Source organism: Triturus cristatus, chromosome 9, assembly GCF_964204655.1.
Source record: "Triturus cristatus chromosome 9, aTriCri1.1, whole genome shotgun sequence".
In the NCBI taxonomy this organism is placed as follows: domain Eukaryota; kingdom Metazoa; phylum Chordata; class Amphibia; order Caudata; family Salamandridae; genus Triturus; species Triturus cristatus.
The window spans coordinates 251,632,278-251,651,796 of record NC_140592.1 but is presented as its reverse complement, the minus strand read 5'-3'; the positions used below and the strand labels follow the sequence as shown (position 1 = coordinate 251,651,796).

Here is a 19,519-nt window from a genome sequence, read left to right as displayed (position 1 = left end):
ATGAAATAAGAAAGCGCAGGAATATTATTGGTAACATTGGTTCTGAATTTGAATCCGTCAATAACTACAGAAGTGCTTTTGTAGTATGTATATTACTATGCCCATGCAGCCAACAGTATGTGGGAAGCACCGTGCACCAATTAGGCGGTCACATAACCGAACAAGCATCTGCAATCAGAAAATGTGATGAGCATGGCCCAGTTGTTAACCATTTTAATGAGCAGCACAACAGTGATAGCTTGCGGTTCATCATTAAATTATCAACTCTGTATCCAAAGGGCCTTTATAAAGGTGTGGGTGTGGAGCAATGGGAGAATGGTTATGAAACATTTAGCTCTTGGTGTCTTTGTTACGATAAAACAGAACATGTTGGTTTGGGAATAGAATTGTTAATATCAGGACGCACTGGAGAGAAGCACAGTATTTTAAAAGAAATTCAAAGTATAATGCTGCTGTTACTTTTAAAACCACATACCTGACTGTTGGAAAACTTGTCTCCAAGACTAACAGGCTGCCGAACAAGAGATATGCTTTCAGGAAGGCATAAAGCAGGGTAGCAGAACCAGTAATAGAAACGGTACTTCTTTAAATCCTAGCAGAAAAAGAGAACACATGTTAAATCTCTCACAATACAACCCACTTTTCTGCAGGTTCAGTGAACAATACTGCCAACATATAATTATATGAATGTATATTATTTAAATGTATGACTAGAGGCATGTTCAAAGAATGAACAGAACCTTTACTCAAGGCTGATATAAACACAAGGCAGCAGAGTACTATCAAGCACCTACATGGATGCAGAACAACCTGTACAGGTATGTAGGCAGCTGTTATTAATAAAAGCAAAGTAGAATAAATGGTAACAAGTCATACTGTGGGTTTAAGGCACTCGTAGATAATCATGAACATTAGGAAACCTAGCTGCTCTGCGACTGAGGTGTGCAAAACTAACAAGTTACTTACCTTCGGTAACCCCTTATCTGGTAGAGACTCTATTTAGCCAAAGATTACTTACCTTACAATATTCCCAAGGAGTCAGACTAGATCCAGAAAATCTTTAGCAGTAGCTCTGCGTGCTGGCTGGGGTTATCGATCGGCTAGGCATCAGCGTCGTCCGCTCCAGAAGTGACCTGTCCAGTCCCTATATGGGCGACACCCCAGCGCACTGACATCAGTTTCTTGTTGTGACATTTCCCCAACAGAAGCATGGAGCCATTACAGAATGCTGATGGACAAGTGTGCATACACTAAGGACCTACAAGGGTCACCATATGTAAAGAAATCCATTCACAGAGTGGGGAGGTGAGAGGGTCGGTTAGGAATCTGCAACTAGATACGAGTCTCTACCAGTTACAGCGTTAGCATAGGTTTTTAACTTGTTCATCTGATAGAGACTTCAGATGCAGACTTATTACCTTAGAATAGATGCCCAAGGAATACCACGCCGGAGGTGGGTCTGCGAATGCATTTAGACCAAAAGTCTTGGAGGACCGAATGGGCAAACTGCACATGACAACGGACCTTACAGTCCAAGCAGTAGTGCTTGGTATACATGTGCTGAGATGCCGACATCACAGCCTGACAGATGTTGGAGACAGGAACTCCTCAAGCTAATGCAGTGGCTGCAGCGATGGCTCTGGTGGAATGAGGACGCAAGTCCCAAGGGAGTTGCTACTTTACCAGAACGAAGCAGATTTAATTCCACATCACAATTCACCTTAAGATGATTTGTTTCTGTATGGCATTTCATTTCTTTCCCACAATGAAGATTTGATCGACCACCCAAAACTCTTTGGTACGATCAATATAGACTATAGGGGTCAACCTGGTGCAGTCTCTCCTGTTCTTTGAAAGGGTGAGGCAGAGCAAGTAAGGTCAGTAGTGTGATGGTCAGGCCTATGTGAAAGGGTGTTATTACTTTCAGAAGAAAGAGGCACGTGTTCTCAGAACCAGTTTATCTGAGAAAAAAGTCATGTAAGGAGGGTTCATAGAGAGTGACTGCAGTTCGCTAACCCTCTTGGCCGATGTCAGGGCCACTGGAAAGAGATCTATCTAGAGACGCAGAGGGCAACTATGCATAGTCTCTAATAGTGAGCACATCAAAAAAGTCAAAACCAACTGGGTCACAAAAGGTGACTTGAACAGGGAGTGCCGATCCAGCCACCGCAAGACAACAGATATGGCCAAAAGGTACCCTTAAAATGTCCACAAAGCAAACCCTTACTGGGCTAACGAAAGAACAAATAACACTCAGACAAAGGTGCAGGAAGGGGCCAACATTTTTGGTAGCACACAAAGCCACAAGTTTGTCCCAACGGCAGGCATATACTGTCTTGGTTGAAGGATGCCTGGCTACCAGAAGGGCATCGTAGACTGCAGGACGGTCATAAACTGTCAATTGCTGTCGCTCAATCTCCAAGCATGAAGATGGAGCATGCACAGGTTAGGGTTCAGGACCCTGTCCCGTTCCTGTAACGATAGACCCTCCTGAATCGGCAGCCTGATTGACAGACTGGCTCATGCTCAGGAGATTGGGATACCATACTCTGTGCCCAATCTATAGCCACAAGAATGACTGTGTCGTTCCTGATCAGCCTGGTCGTTCCTGATCATCTTGAGAACTCTGGGTAGGAGTGGTATTGGTGGAAAGGCGTTCAGGAGGCCTGAGCTTCACTCAAGACTGGCTGCACCTCGGAGCGAGAGCCGATTTGGAAATTCCAGTGCGCAGAAGTGCTAATACTGCATATTCTCTGCGGTGGTGAATAGATCTAACCAAGCTTATCCTCAATTTCTGAAGAGACCTTGACCACCTCCAGAAAGAAATGCCATTAGTGATGAGCTAGGCATCAACAGCTGAGTTTTTCCACTCTGGCATCCAGAAAGCCCACCAAATGCTGAATTGTACAGAAGTGCCAGTCATATCCAGAGACGCAGGGCTATTTGACACAGGGTCCACGACACTACCCTACCCTGTTTGTTGCATTTCAACATGGAGGTGGTGTTGTCCATGAACACCTGAATTAGCCTTCTCTTCATGAAAGCAAGAAAGGCTTTTAATGCCAGACGCGTTACTCTCAACTCCAACAGGCTGAAGTAGAGCTAAGATCCCGCCGGTGACCAAAGTCGTGGGATCTCCACCTTTACCAGAGGGCCGCCCTCAACCCAGGAGTGATGCATCTGTCACCATACAAGTTCTGGTTTGGAGAAGGTAGAGTCTGCCCCTGACCCGATTTGGGTTTGTCAACAACCATAGCAGGTTTTTTGCAGTTCCCTCCAAAATCTGGACCAGGTTGAAGCGATTCCCCTAATAGTGCACCCACAAGGACTTAAAAGTCCCTCTACCAAGCCCTGCATATGCCAATGGGCATGTGTTACCAGCAGGATGCAGGAGGCCAAGCTGGCCAACACCCTCAGTGCCAATCTCACTGAATTCCAGGATAGAGGATGAAACATTGGATCTATAGCCTGAATATCCTTTACTTTCTTCTCCGGAGGAAAGGGTCAAAACTGCACTGTGTCCAGAACAGCTCCCATGAAACGGAGTGTCTGAAAAGGAGTCAGAGATGACTTTGGCACGCTGGCAGTGAACCACAGAATATGCAGCAGGCCCGCCATAGTTTGGAGATGACTGCCTGGGGCGAGGCCATCTTCAACAGCCAGTCGTTGAGGTAGGGAGAAGACTGGAACCCCTGACCTCCACAGATGGACTGCAACCACCACCATCATCTTGGTGAATACCCGAGGGGCGCTGATGAGGCCAAAGGGGTACACTGCAAAAGTGTTGTGGCCCACTGCGAACCGCAGGTAATGCCAGCCCAAATATTAGGTGAATGGCCTCATAAAATTTCCTTAGTTGGCTGGGGTTTGCTCTGACTCCGGAAAATTCGGGGAGGCGGGTAGTGACGCCAATCATAGACTCTGGGACTGATGGGTGGGAGTAGAACATAGAGTGGTGACATTGTTCCTAAGCCTCGTCCAATGACTTGAACCGGCGCAGGGAAAGTAGAAGAGCTGTTCGACATCTTAGATTTTTTCAATTTCTTGTGTCACTTACCCAACAACTTTGAGCGTGATGACGAGCCCCTGGAAAAGGCCCAGGACATGATCGGGACCCAGAGTGTTTCGGAGTCGACAGGCATCAGGCACCAGGAGCTTCAGGGATTGCTCCTGAAGTGCCATGAGATTCAAGGCACAACAGTCTTCACAGGCCTCCGAGTTGTGGCCCGGATCCAGGCACCAGAGCCACACCAGATGTGGGTCTATTACAGTTATCTGTCTGTGACAGGGACAACAGTTTAAACCCCACAGATTTTTTAGGTGACATCCCCAGCCCATTGAGTGACAATGTCTCTAAAGAATTCAACAAATCGTCATAAAAATCATATAAAAAGTAGACAGAGGTAGCTCTTTATGGATCTGCACTGATGGCATGGAAAATAAAGAAAAAGTCAAGTTAGCATGCTGGGGTAGCGCCTAAATAGTCACCATGCATGTCACTTCTGGCACAGACGCTGCTGAGTCGGATAAAACAACCTGCCAGCACGTAGAGATATGGCTCATGATTTTCCAGATCCAGTGTGATGCCTGGGGAATATTCTAAGGCAAGGTGTCTGCGACAACATGTCTCTATCAGATACAGAATTTTAAATTCAAATAAACACTTCGACGAGATACAGCATTGTGCCGACTAATGACAAGTATGTAACATGCAAATCTTCTGCTGTACATTGCAAACCTCGGCTATCCAACTGCTACAGAGTTTCATGGACCAGGTCAGTGGAACCCAGAAGTGGATTCTGGACGAGGAGTACCTGCAAAAAGAGGGGACAGAATCCAAACCACCAGGAGGTGTCCAGGAGCAGCAGGAGCACGATGCCAGACCTTGTAGGAGGTACTTTGCTGTGGCACCAAGGTCTTGAAGATGCAGCTGTGGAGCAGAGGAAGTGATACAGGAGCTGTCTACAAGCTGTGCCAAGCCAATTGAAGAACGCAGGAGGGTCAGTGGCCAGCAGGACCACCAACAAGCCTTGACAAACGCAACCGACGTGTTGCAGGAAACAATGCTTAATTGCAGACTAGCAAGGTCAGTCGCTGCATCCTATGAATAATCTAGGAACATTTTTGTGAATTTCTTTTTCTAAGGTGGAAAAACTCATCAGAATGTTTCGCATGAGATAGAAACCACAGAGCAAGTGTCAATTCACTTTTATAACTTTTTTCTTTAACTCCACATGGAAAATGTTTCTCCCGTTGAGGAGTTCCCCTGTTTCTATTTTTTGGGGAGCGGTCTCTCCCTTTTCGGAAAAATGATCCACTCCTACCCCTGAAAGAGTATATGTCAAAGATTTCAATGGTGGAAGTTTCAGTATATGGTTTGTGAATACCCACAAATGTGTATGTTTGTGAGTGTTCACAAACTGCAAAGTCTACGCCCCATCGAAAGGAAATTTACTCACAAACCTCCGTGTGACAGAACGCTTCTAGGAGCTGAAAATTAACTTTTGTGAATTACAAAGTAGTTCTGCTCTCATATAAAAGCCTTTTTTCATATGCAAGATAGTCTTACGCAAGCTTTGTGAAGCGGTATACAAACTGTTTTCATGAGAGTAAATCTTCGCCCAGAATTGGGGAAAGTGGTCATTTAAGAGTAGAAATATCCAGAAAGATTTTGAACACCCACCAACACACTTTTGTGAACATTCAAATATTTTCTCGGCCCACATCGACTCTCGACATGGGTGGATAAAGTCTCCAGCATAGAGCAGGAATACATTCATTTAAAATTCGGAAAGACAAGGGAACACTACCAAACTTGGTGTAAGTGTAGATGGAAGGAATTCCCCAATTCGGAGAGATATTTTTCATCTGCAGAAAAAGTTACAATCTGCATCTTGCCAGACATGTTATCAGGCACAATAGTACAAAGTGTACAGAAATGCATTTGCCTGTAAATAAATAGGAATTCACAAATGTTTTTCATTAATACTGTGACTATCGCAGCTTCTCAGTCGCAATCCTGGAAGCCTTTGTGAATTCCCCAAAATGAAAAACCTAATCCCAACCTATGGGATTCAATTTAAATTTTTTAATCGAGCCCTATGGATCCATGGCTTGCGAAATCGACATTAAAGAAGCTCTTGTGTGAACAGTACAACAGAAAGCTTCACAAGCCCTACAAGCAGAGTGAAGGAAGGTCAAAGTATTTTCCGAAACACAAAGAGCGACCTTTTCAAGAAGTATTAGAAAGGAATGCGATTAATTTGGCCTGTTCATCACAATTATGCAAATTGAGAACCCATATGGACAAGCTTGATTAATCTATATGCATCATGAACTGCCAAGGAGATTGTGGAAGCAGCACAAAACGCACAGCCAGTGCTATGTAATGACTAGATAAGTACATAAATGAACACTGTCAACTTCCTACACATGCCTCCTGCCAGTAATGAAGTGCGTTTAATGGAGATGGAGAGCAACTAGAATGGCATTAAATTCGATGGACTTCGGTTCAATTATGCTTCATTCAGAGCTTTCATTCAATCTGCATAAGGTCAGGCATAGTCAGAGATAAGTTTTCAATATTCAAATAGCTTTATTTCAATAAACAAATATCATAAAGGCAAAATTATCATTAAAAACGATAAAAATTGAACAATTATATACAATAGATTAAAAAGGAATTTAGAAGGATATAACAATTTTGTTAGTAAGATAAAAATTTCATACCCAGAGAAATACCATTTATATGCTTAATAAATAAATTTGGTTAAAAATGGGAATAAAAAAGACATACTTCATATACAGCTATTTGATGTCATTTAGAAGAATAAAAATTTGGTAGAACCCAACATAGAGAGCACAATCACAATTCCGATTTCATTTTACACCTCCCTGCGCAAGAATTTGGATCTAATAAACCAAAAATACAGCCAAGATACTTCGCCACACCGCATACAAATAGGGCTCTAGGGTCTGATTTCAAAAACCGCAGGGCAGTGGTGTGAGCTGTAGTGCCCAGTTGTCTACAGATTGGTTTGAGCCACTTTGATCTGGCTCTTGAGTATGCTGGGCACGCAAACATGAGATGAGCCACACTCTCTTTTGGTTCCTCGCAGCAAGGGCAGTCCGCAATTGTCTGGCGCGGGGGGCTCCATTTTGCAGTAAGCTCGCGTACCAAAAGAGAGCCCACTCTAAACTGTATATAGAGCGCCCTATCTCTTGGGATTTTGATAAAATCAAGGTACGACTCTAGGAGAATATGTTGCTTAAACTGGTAGAATTCATTTGCCATCCTCCCCAGATTTGGGTTGCTAAGTTCCTGCATGTCAACCCAAAGCCAGTATGCCTTTTTAAGCTCATCCTTACTAGGCGGGTTCTGGCCTTCCCAACAACTTCTAAAACCCAAAGTGAACAAAAGTTTCTTTACGTTATTGAGCCAGCTGACCCCATGGTTACAGTCCAGGCCAATTACCTCCTTAAGTGCGATGGTATAGCTAGCAAGTTCAGGGGTTCGCAACAAACGAGCCCAAAAGAGCAATGGCCTTAATCTAGCAATGTCTTTAAAGGAGCGTCTTCCCATATCGCTCATCAAAGGCTTGAGCGGAACATTGCAGGGGAGGGTCACAAGCTCTCTCAGGATCTTATGTTCCGAACTGCTGATCTCTTGCACATTGTCAAACCCCCAAAGTTCCACACCATACAGGGCGGAACTTACTGCCCTTGCAGCATAGATCGTGAGCGCTGGGGCAACAGGTCTGCTACACGAGCGGCGATGTTCCCTGCCTATCGCCCCAGTCACACGCTTATGGTTTAAGAGCATCTTGTTGATATGGGGTTTCCATTGCATCGTATCAGAAAGGCGAATACCCAAATAATCAAACGTGCTAACTCTTTCTAGAGAAGCTCCGCCCAAAGAAAAGATGTGCCTAAAAGGCTTATAGGGGTTGAATGTCATCAGTTTGGTCTTTGTGGTGTTAATAGTCAACCTTCTTAATGAGCAAAAAAGATTATACCTATCTAAGAGTTTCTGCAACCCGACCGGGGTCTTAGAGATCAACAAGGTATCGTCAGTGAAGAGGAGTGTAGGTATCCTGTCTCCTGCCAGGGCTGGGGCATCAGAGGGAATTTCCTGGAGAAAACTAACCACCCCATTCACATATAAAGAGATCAGGCTGGGGGCCATAACACAGCCCTGGCGTACTCCTCTATTCACTGAGATTCTTTCAGTTTTCTGCTCTTGTGACCCCCATCTCACTTGGGCATAATTGTCCTCGTGCAGTCGGACAAGCAGATTCAAAATGAACACAGGCATACCCATTTCAGCCAAGACTTCCCATAGTTGGTCCCGTGGGACCAAGTCAAAGGCTGTCTTTAGATCGATGAAGGCAAGATAAGAGGCTGCCTCCACCTATCACGACTACCTTCCAATAAATGAGAAGGAGCCTAAACACCTGGTCCATTGTACCAGTTTTGGGCCTAAAGCCCGCCTGATATTGGGAAAGAATAATCTCATCATCGGCCCAAGAATGTATCCTCTGAAGTAATACCCTGCCAACTTCTTTTTGAATAGCATCTATCAGGCTAATTGGTCGATAGTTGGCAGGGTCCTCCCTGGACCCCTTCTTAAAGATAGGGACCACTTCAGCTCCCTTCCATGACTCTGGTAAGGGGCAGCCATTAGCAATACAGGGCTCGACAAATCTAAAAAAATCCTACTTGACCTGCAGGTCGAGTGAGTAGACTTTTGTACTCGACCTAACATCAATACACTCGACCCACAAATTGATCGCATATGAGTTTTTTTCAAAATATTTGCAGCGCCAACAACCCTAGAAAACGTTGGCCAACCAAATTAACAGCAAATTTTATAAATGTATCACCCAGTACCTCCCTAAGATGTGTGTATCAAAGTGCCGTGGTGAACGTTTCTGCGAACATACATGGCAAAAAATACCCCATAAACTTTAACATGTCACTGAAATAACATCCATGACAACATATCAGGCACTTACTTGTTAGTGAAGATGCTGATGCTCTGAGCTAAGGGTTGCGTTCTTCATATGCAACGCTGCCTTCTGTCCTTGCTATTCTGTCTTGAAATAACTTTGTGCAACAGGACCAATGTACTTGTATCAATCGAGGTTGAAACAGACTGAGCCATCGGTATTTATGGCCAGAGATCAAGTGCTTGTTCTTTCAAATAATAGGGACAGTTTTGCATATTCATGGACCTGGAAGGCTGTGTCAATGTGATTGTCATTGTCCTGTGTTTCCTCTCAGCGAAAGCACTACTGTTCGGGATGAAAGTGTCATCTTTTGAGCTGTCCACTTGTATTTGCATTAGCGCTCCGTCAGCTTTGAGGCAGAATGTAGCTCATTTTGTAATCAGTTTGTGCTGCCAAGTCCTCAAAGTTTCTTTTAGATTGCTGTAGCTGTGGCAGTGCTTAATTTGTATTAAAAAAAAGTGCCAGGGCCTTTGTCAGGAGTCCATTGGCTTGGCAGTTCGGGCTGGACTGTTCCCATGAGGCACAGGGGTCAAGACTGATTTGCATATAGCCAGTCCTGAACTGGGGTGGCGAACAGTGAGCTAAAGAACGATGATGGATTCAACCCAGGTCTGTGACTGGGGGTGAGTGTCTCCAAAGTAGACAAACAGCTGTTCCACCATGGCAAATTGTCAGAAGTATCATTGACAGACACCAAACAGTGAATGGTAAAACACAACGCACCAGCATTTACTAACTTTTTAAGGAAAATGGTGCTGATTTGAACATAGAGAGTAGCAATAAACTCAGTCGCTATCTTCTGACTCAGTAACAGTCTTGTTTTGACAAGGATGTTTGTGGCCCATAATATGTCTTGTTCCTGGATTTGCTGAAAGCCAATGCAAAACGGCTGGGTTTGGATCAAAAGTGTCTAACTCCGGCCCATCTACTTGGATTCGCATTAAAGCAGACATGGTGTCACTTTTAAGGGACGTACGGAGCTCATTTTTTATTCGGTTCATGCTGCTAAACCCCCGTTCACATATTGCTGTTGTTGGACTGATGGAAAGCATGATTTCTAAAATTGGAAGGACATGTTTAACTTCTTCTGGGCGTTTTTTCAATAGCTGAGTGAAGAGGGATACAGGCTTATGCGACGTCATCCGATGAAAGACGTACAGTTTAAAATCTAGCCACTCTCCAGGGGCAGACTGAATTTCTTCATCAGTAAGTACCTTTTTGTAGCATGTAACAAGGTCCTCAAATTCTTGATCCCCAAAACCTCTAATCTTTTCAACAGAGTCTGGCCACAAAGTAAAATGAAAAATGTTAAACAAAGAATGCGGCTTGCCTGAGATGTGCTTCAAAAACCTGTCACTTATAAAAGAAAGAGCATTCTCTATTAACTCAGTAGTGTCTTCCTTGACATTAGTTTCATTAGAGCTGCCTTTTCTAGCAGGCTTTGCCTGAGTTAGTAACGGGACCCCTGCAAAATTTCCATCTTTAAAAAGCAATTGAAATTGTGTTAGTGCTTTTCCTGGCTTTGTTTTCAGCTGTATTAGCTTCTGCTGAAGCACCTCAATCCTTCTTGCAACTTCAGAAATAAGACTGTCTTCTTGTTGAAATGCCTTAGACACTTGCTGAAGCAGCTCTGTGAAGTCTATCATGAAGTGCAAGAAATAAAGAAACTTCTCTGATTTCATGTCATGAAGCAATCCTTTGGCTTTGTTTGAATATTCATCACTACCAGTAGCAAGGTGCTCAAGATGAAGTACTGTAGATTCCCAGTTTGTCTTAAGCGCTGTTACTGCCCTGTGCTGACTTGCTACCCATCTGATTTGCTGCAAGCCACCAAAATGTTTTAACTGCTCTTCCAGATTATCATCTATCTCTTTAAGTTCCCTCCTCTGCTTAGGTGAATAATAATATAGTTTGAAACATCCTTTGAGCACCTCTTCAAATTTGGACATGTATGAACTTTTTCTTTTAACATCACACACAGCAAGCTCTAGATTGTGAGCTACACAGTGCACAACTGCAATGTGATCGCAATTGTCCCATCCTTGATGTTTGGAGACTTCGTCCAGTAGCTGCTTCACAGCACCAGATTTACTACCGAGGTTCACAGCAGCTCCATCTGTATTCAGACCAATGCATTTCTGGCTCAGAATATCCAGAGATATGCCCATGCTTTCCAGGCCAACTATTAAAGCATTTTTCACTCCCGATGCAGTGGAGTTTTTCATGCTGACAATGTCACACAGAATCGTACATAAATCAGTTCCTGTTCCTGAATTCCTTTGTCAGTTGACCCATCTGACAGAACACTGAGGAACCTAGCATTTTCTATCTGGGATCGAATTTTCATTTTTAGGGTCTCTGCAATTGCTATTACAAAGTTACGGCATGCATGATCATTCGTATCATTTTCGAAATTCCAGTCAGGATTGTTCTTTTTCTGCAGTGTAGCAGAGTTTTGGAAACTTAATAAAAGCCTCACCTTCTTTTGCAAGATAATAGGCTGTATTAAATAAAATGTTTAAGTGCCCGATATTTTTTTCATGCGTTTTTGTGATCGATTTGGCTATGCAGGTCTCCTGTGGGTTTTGAATTGCAGCTTCATGTAATATGCATTTTTCATGTGATTTGCTCTTGTTGTGCCATTCCAACGTCTCCCTTTTGAAATTTTCTGTCACACCAACATATAGGGAAGACTTAGTATCTGCGAGGTGAGGAAATTTCCTGCAAACTCCACAATACAAAACTTGAGATGTTTTAAAACTGGTCTCGACTAGGACAGCTCCATTACTTTCCTTTTCTTCAATCACTGCCCACTTGAAATCTTCAAGCCATTTCTGTTGTACAACTCTCTGTCTTTTTGTTTGATCATACTCCCTTTGCTTTTGGTGTATTTCTTCTAATGACTTCCTTTTCCCAACTGCTGAACTCTCTCCTGCATTATTCAGTGGCGTTTTTGCTCCAGTGGGTATTCCCAACCACAACCGGATGTCTACCATTGCAGCTGCACTCTCTGCCTGTTGTCTGCCTTGTCCTCACTGGATAGCCAGCACTGCTTCTGTCTGCTCTGAGCTAGAATCAAAAACAATAACTGTAACTAATTTAAAATAACATGAAGTCTGTGTACAAACTACTAGGCTTAACATTTGCTTTCCATAATTAATTTAAAGATCATGGCTCCAATTACTTAATACTGCATGATCAGATCTGTAAAAGCACCCCAATTTGGAATGCGCTCTAAGGCATAATAATCAATGGTACTGAACGATGTGCAACACAAACAGTGCTTTCAACTGAAATAACTCACTATCGGGACTAACCGGTCTGCTCTTGAGAAGTGCTGGTTCTAATATGTATTGCAGATGGGGGCAGGGTTATACCTGTAATTTCAGTAAAGTTAAAAGGTCTTGCCTAACGGTTTAACTAAAGTCAGAACTGAAAAGAAATCCACTCAGCTTAAACTTATGTCTTAGCGCTCGCATCAAAAAACACACCAACAGTACTGGCTCCCTTAACCACTAAGAATGAGTAACTTAAAGTCAGATCCCCGAGACAGGACTGTGACGCTTGACATTTTTTATATTGCTACCCTTCTTAATGAATAGATGCGAAACGGGTGTGCAAACCCTAAGCAAGGCAAAAGTTCTCAGTACAATTTTAAGATGGTAGGCAATAGGTCTCGCCTTTGGGACCATATAAGTGTTTTACCAATGCAAAAGTTGATGTTGTTGCACCAAGGATATTGTGCTGCATAAATACTTATAAGGTCCCAAAGGCGAGACTATGCTTGTTTAGGGGGGCAGGTTACAGTATATTTGTTGGCCAGTGGGCAATGCAAGTGAGCAAGCTCAAACTATCCAGGGGTCACTCTGCAAGAAAAACAGTAAAATAAAGGGGCCAAATTGTGCATTTGCAGCCCTTTATGTCAGCGAAACGATCAAAAACTAATTTCTAAACATCTGCAGCTACTCATAATAGAGTTGCTTTGTGCAAGCTCACTCCTCTCAGTTTGTAGTATGGAAATTTCCCAGCCCTCATAACAAAACTCACTCTCAGACTGCCGAATTTACTTGCACAAATACTGTATTTGATCCTCAGTGATGCAGGTGCGCTTGTGCCATTATAACAGTTTGCTCCCATATGGGACAACTTTCATTTTGGCACTGGACTACTAGGACACACCAGTTGTTCCGAATTCCCAAGACAGGATTTCCGCTACACAAATAAACTTACTATTAAGGTGGACTTACATCACAGCAATGCACCAACAACAAGACTAACAAAAGAAAAGGAGGCAAGGTCAACTTACCCACCACAGACACATGGGCTCACCAGCACGCCAGCTGCAACACTGCTTAAGCCAGGCAGGCACGCACATAGCAGTTAAAACGTCTCCGGTCAGGCACACTTACTGTCACATATTAGAAAATCCTGCTACCAGGTCTCTCTGATCTGGACACAACCTTAATCATGCCAAAAAGTACTCCTGGCATAGGCACTGACAAAACCAATAGTCTAGTTTTAATGTGACATTGGGGTCTGCCCTGTAGATTCTAGTAGCGGAGGCTGTTCCCTGCAATTACGCCATCTTTTTACGGAAACAACTCCGATAGTGAAGCTCACTCCCCCCTCCCAGGGCCTAACTCTGGGCCTAAACGTACTTTTTTGGGGGAAACTGGAGGTGTCGTAATTAGCGGTCACAATATCTGCACAATCCGCACCTAGGTGATGAGTGTCACTGTACTAATAAGTGCACATTCAGACATTAATTACTACAATACAAAGGTGCAATTCGAGTTTATTACCACAGTGAACAAGAACTGTCAGGAAAAAAACACTTTACTGGCTCACAGATTGCATACAACAAAAAAATTAAATAAGAAATGACTAATAGTCACAAAGTCTCTTCACTGGGTTTTTAACGTATTGCATACATTTAAACACTTGCATCCTCGTTTGGTTAAATACCTTTTGTTGAAACAAGTATACATAAATATCATGGTGTGAAACACATATGCAGACGCACAGACTATAATAAGCTATTTATTATCAACATGGATGGAGGGAGGAGACTATCATAACCCCTCCCCACACTTAATGATAAGAAATATGCTACTCGACGAACACTATGTGTGTGCAAGGGCAAAGACATGATAGGTAACGGAACATGTGTGAACAGTATTTTTCTTTAAATTTCCTTTATGAATACGTTCAAAGGGTGATAAAATCAATGTACCTGACTTAACTCCCACGATAGGATGGTGTGTACCTTGGTGGATACACTCTTCCCTCTTACAAAAACAAGTTCTTAACTACCAGTATGGTAAAAAGGACTTTTCTCAAGAGCCTTTAGAAGTACACGCAAGTACTAATTTTCTTGCGAGCAAAATCAAGCAATGAAGGTGAGGGAAACATACAAAGATTCACAAATACACCCACTTGAGCAACGAGAAATAGTGTCAGTGTCAGCATAGTACATTCATCACACAATGTTCTAATGCAACTTGCATAAGCAGGATTATTATAAGCTCTCTGGGAAGACATTTCATTTAATTTCCTTTGTATCTTCAGATAACCCGTTCTCCTGTCCAGATTCAAGGGAAAGGCCGCTCTCTTTAAGGTCCCAGAATTAGTGAGTGGTAATGAATTATACCTTCCTGTCACTTTGCAAAAAAGTACGCCTCCAGCAATTAGGTCCCTGCCCCCCTGGGACCAAGCATTTGCTCCCATGCTTCAAATCTATTCCATGCAATGACGTGTACCGGTCGCTACATACGAGGCGGTAGATTGGGGCATCAGGGACTTTTCAGTAATTCAAACACAGGAAAGTTGCTTTTTTTAAAGCTTTTATCTGCCCCTCTTTCCACCCCACATTTCATTTGCCTTAGTGAGCTGGGTCTAAGCTACATAAATGACAACATTCAAATCTTCCCCAGCTAATGGCTATCGATTTGGAAAATTGAGGCAGCGTCATTAACTTACTGAGTTTGAGCTATTGGCGCGCCGTAGCATTATTTTTTTGCAACGCCAATAGCTCAAACTTTCAGTTATTCGATGAACTACTGCATTGCAAATGCTTGTTTAGAAGGAAGGGCAGATTACAGCCCCTCTTCCTACCATTGTATGCCTACATTTTTTTCGGAGTATTTGCGTGAACTTGACCCGAAGGTATCAGAGTGCTTTACACGAGCACCAGTTGCGTTACATGAGGATGCATTCATTTTTGATAGGCACATGATGGAGATGAAATGATTTGCCCAGAATCACAGGATGTTGCGCGCATTCATTGAGATCCAGTGTTTAAAGAATGACTGTAACGCTAAAGAGTTTACTTTGAGTAAGGGAGGAATTCTAGGCCCCTCATTAAAAGTACTTCAGCAGCGCGAAAGAGAAAGATAAATTGTGGTGTCTGTACTTCCATAGTACCCTATGTAGTTAAAAATGCAGAGCAGAGAACCATAAAGCAATAATGCAAAATGGTGAGAAGAATCGTCTAATTTCATGAACATTCAATTCCTATACTATCTGCGTTATACCCCAACATCACCATAATCATGCATTAATGGAAAAAAACTGCGACTCACCTCTCCTAGACGGCAAGCCAAATCACCCTGCACTCCCGACTCCACTGAAGAGAGCGCGTGGTGGCGTGCTGCGTCACTGCTGCACTTTAAGCAGCACAGCGCGGGGGCAGGCCAAAATGATGTCTTGGGCCGTCATTGGTAGCGCTTTTCGCACGCTACACGATTGACGGCCCTGGGACCCACACAACGATAGGCAGCGCACCACACCACCACCACTATGTTAGGTGGTGCGTGCACCCTGCTGCCGCCTAGAACCTTCACCGCACACCGCACCACCACTTGATTGGCGTCATACCCTGCTGCCCCCTAGAGCCTTCACCGCACACCGCACCACCACCACTATGCTAGGTGGTGCATGCTGCCCCCTAGAGCCTTTCACCTGCTACTGCAGTGGTGGCAGATAGCACTCGCCAGGCCGGTCAAGTAGGCCTGAAAACTGGCTCGCCCTTCACAAAAATCACTCGCATTTGCGAGCGGTCGAGTACATTTTTCGAGCCCTGCAATAGAGTTGATTAGGAGCATGATATACTTTGTCCAATTACTAAGACTTGCACGGAATAAATCCCCTGGAAGACCATCCGGTCCCGGGGCTTTTAAAGGTGTTATTTTATTAACCCCTTGCATGCCCGCCCCTTTCCCCGCCCAGTGCCGCGCTTTTTATTAGCGGGCGGAGTTCATGACGAGCTGGACTCGTCATGGGCACAGCGCCACCGCAGCCCATGACGAGTCCAGCTCGTCATGGGCACTGAAGGGGTTAATTGCTTCTGTCACTTCATTTAGATTAAAATAATCTGTAATACTAGGAGTTAGGCAAGTGATTAACTTGACACAAGCTCCACCCTTATTTGTTGTGACTGTCCCAGTGTACAAATTACTAAAATGATCAAACCAGACTTGGCTGGATATGTGGTTGGGAATTACATCTGGATCATTCCTATTAGCCCCCTTGACAAGGTTCCAGAAAGAGTAGGCGTTGTTTTCCAGACTCGCGTCTTTTAGGTTCTGCCAGTGCGATTCGTCCCAATCTAATTTAGCACGTCGCAGCGTCGCCTTATACTCCTTCCTAGCCCTTTGAACGCAAGAGATATTTTTGCTTTTAATAGCTATGACTAAAGCCTTCCTTTTCTGTCTGCAGATTTTTGAGAACCAGGCGTAACTGCTTTTTGGGCAAGCTTTTACAGATCTGCGGTTAGCAGTAGTCATGAATAAGGATCCCAACTGTTCTACCGTTTTTGTATAGACATCTAGCACTTTCTGTGGGGCATCAAGATTAATGGATGCTTCTTGTAGGTCTATTCGATTTGTAACCAATAGGCGATTAATTTCAGCCATCTTGACTTCATTAACGACTATTTTAGACCACTTAAGATGTCTCCTACTATTTGAGGGAACTATTTCCTTGGTCATTAGGTTATTAATTGCCTCAGAAACTGGGCCAGGAGAGGACCAAAGGAGTTTAGTACTCAAACAAAGAGGGTTGTGGTCGCTGTCGATAGATGGGACAACTTCCATATCAATTATATTTCTCCACAGTCGTATATCTATTAGAATATAGTCGATGCGGGATGGGCAACTAATTCTGTTATACGTGCAAGCCCCACCAGAATCTGATATTGTTCTACCATTTGCCGCCCTTAACCCATATTCCAAGACAAGTGCATTCAGTTGTATTGCAACCGTGACCATTTTTTGATGGGGGGAATACTTAGGGGGGGAATGCCCCACCTGATGTCATCCTCCTCCAACCCCATCGTGTCTCCCGAACTAAGGGGTTCGAACGTGCAGTTAAGGTCTCCCGCTATCATAAGGAGCGAGTCGGGGTGGCATTTATGGTTTAAATGTTTTTATTAATATTAATTCACATATTTCTAACAAACGGACATGCTCATAAAGATCATCAGTCACTGCCGTGATATATCCATGGGGGAATTACATAAAGCACCATCCAAGCAGCGCATGCTTATTCAAAGAATGACCGTAACAAAAAAGGGGAGATAACTGTCGAAATTAAAATAAATCAGGGGAAAACCAAAACCCCCCAATACCCAAAAACCCCCCAAAAAAGGGGGCCATTCCCTTACCCTCATCCCTCCCCCTCCCCGTGCTCCACGTCCTTCTCAAAGTCTTGTTGAACCCCTTGTTTTCCTATCGGCTACCCTCCCCCGGGACCTCTGTGATGCGCAGCAGCCAAAGATATCGAGGGCACGTGATCTCCGTAAACTCAGTAGCCAAGAGTGTCAAGAAGGGCTGCCACAATTCACCATACCTATCCCCCTCCCCGACCATAGTCAGTGCCAGTTTCTCCATACCCAGAACATACCACAAGCGGTGTAGCCAGCCGGTGAAGGCGGGACTCTGCGGCGTACGCCAATGTGCAAGAATGTTTTGCGTCGCTGACCCAATAGCAATGGCCATCAATCTGCCCCTACGAGACCGTAGCGGATACGTCAGGGGGTTGGGAAGACCCAGTAGTACATAGGCTGGGAAGCGTGGTATTTCAGTCTCAAAGCACTTGTCCACTTCATCCAGCACCTGGGTCCAATAGGACCGAATGCGCGGACATTCCCAGAGCAGGTGAACCAGGTTACCCACCTGCCGCAACCCCTCCAGCATTCCGCCTCACGAGAACTGTCCATCGCATGCAGGCGCTCCGGAGTGTAATACCAATATGTGACAATCTTAGTAAGTGTCTCCGTGAGCCCCATATGATATGCAGAATGACTGGCCCTATAATAAATACCGTCCCACTCTTTGTGGCTCAATGTTCTGCCCAATTCCCGTTCCCACCTGTCCCTGCTAGAATTGTGTGAGTACTTGTGTGTGAGCTGCAGCTGCTTATAGAGGTCAGAAATGAGATTTTTGTCTGAGGTACGGGTGATGAGCCACCGTTCAAATGTGGAGAGTCGCCTATTAGCCCCAGAACGTACTTGCGGCTGAAGCGCCCAGTGCCTCACTTGCAGATACCGTAACCTCTCTGTCTCCGGGAGACCAAAGTCTCTCTGCATCTGAGTGAAGGAATTTACCCCCTCTGCCCCATAAACATGAAACAGGCATCGACAACCGGCCATCTTCCAGCCCGCGTAAGCGGTGTCCTCCATCCCCGGAGTAAAGTCAGGATTGCCAATCAACGGTGTGAGCGGAGACGGGAAAGTCGTGAAGTCATGGGTACGATTAGTGGCATCCCACACTTCCAGGGGAACTCGTGTAATATAAGAGGCGTACAGGTTAGGGGGCCTATGAGATTTGCGCAGGAAGGGAATCTCTTGCAGGGGCCTCGCCGCCACCGCTTGGTCCTGAAACAACCAGTGCTTCTCCGAATCCCATCTGCTCCACTCTACTAGGTAGCGCAATTGAGCAGCCTGAAAGTAGAGTCTGAGATCAGGAACCCCGAGACCTCCACCCTCCGGCGCCAACGACACCAGTGCTCGACGCATCCGCGGTTTCCGGCTGTTCCATATAAACCGGGCTAGATCAGCCTGCATTTTCGAGATCCATCCGACAGGCGGTCGGAGAGGTATACTGCGGAAAAGATAGAGGATCTGCGGGAGAATGGTCATCTTGACTGCCGCCACCCTACCTAACCAAAAGAGGGGATAGTGCCGCCACCGATCGAGCTCGCGTCGGACTCTGTCGCGCAGCAATGAATAATTAGTATGAACCACCTGGGGAGAGAGGGGGCTAGTTGAATCCCTAGATACGGTACGGTGTCTGTCGCCCAACGAATGGGGAGCAGATTCTGCAAATATTCCCGGGTGAGGCGTGACAACGAGAGGTCTAGAGCTAGGGATTTCCCCGCATTCACTTTGAATCCGGCCGCGCGAGCGAAGGCCTCCATATCCGCCCAGCAAGCCGGAAGAGCAGATGCCGGGTCCGCCAATGCGATTAACATCGTCTGCGTAGAGGCTGATCGTGTGGACAAAGCCCCCAAAT

At 44.6% G+C, this 19,519-nt stretch overlaps 1 protein-coding gene across 3 annotated transcripts in view; it reads right to left on the bottom strand.

The window, feature by feature from the left end:
* The window catches only part of ATG7 (autophagy related 7), a 1,343,349-nt gene that overhangs the window by 1,150,742 nt on the left and 173,088 nt on the right, over positions 1-19,519 (bottom strand). For all 3 annotated transcript variants that reach the window (XM_085624866.1, XM_085624868.1, XM_085624867.1), the window contains exon 8: positions 476-592. In XM_085624866.1, the coding sequence (XP_085480992.1) occupies positions 476-592 (117 nt within the window). The remainder of the gene's footprint in view (positions 1-475; positions 593-19,519) is intronic.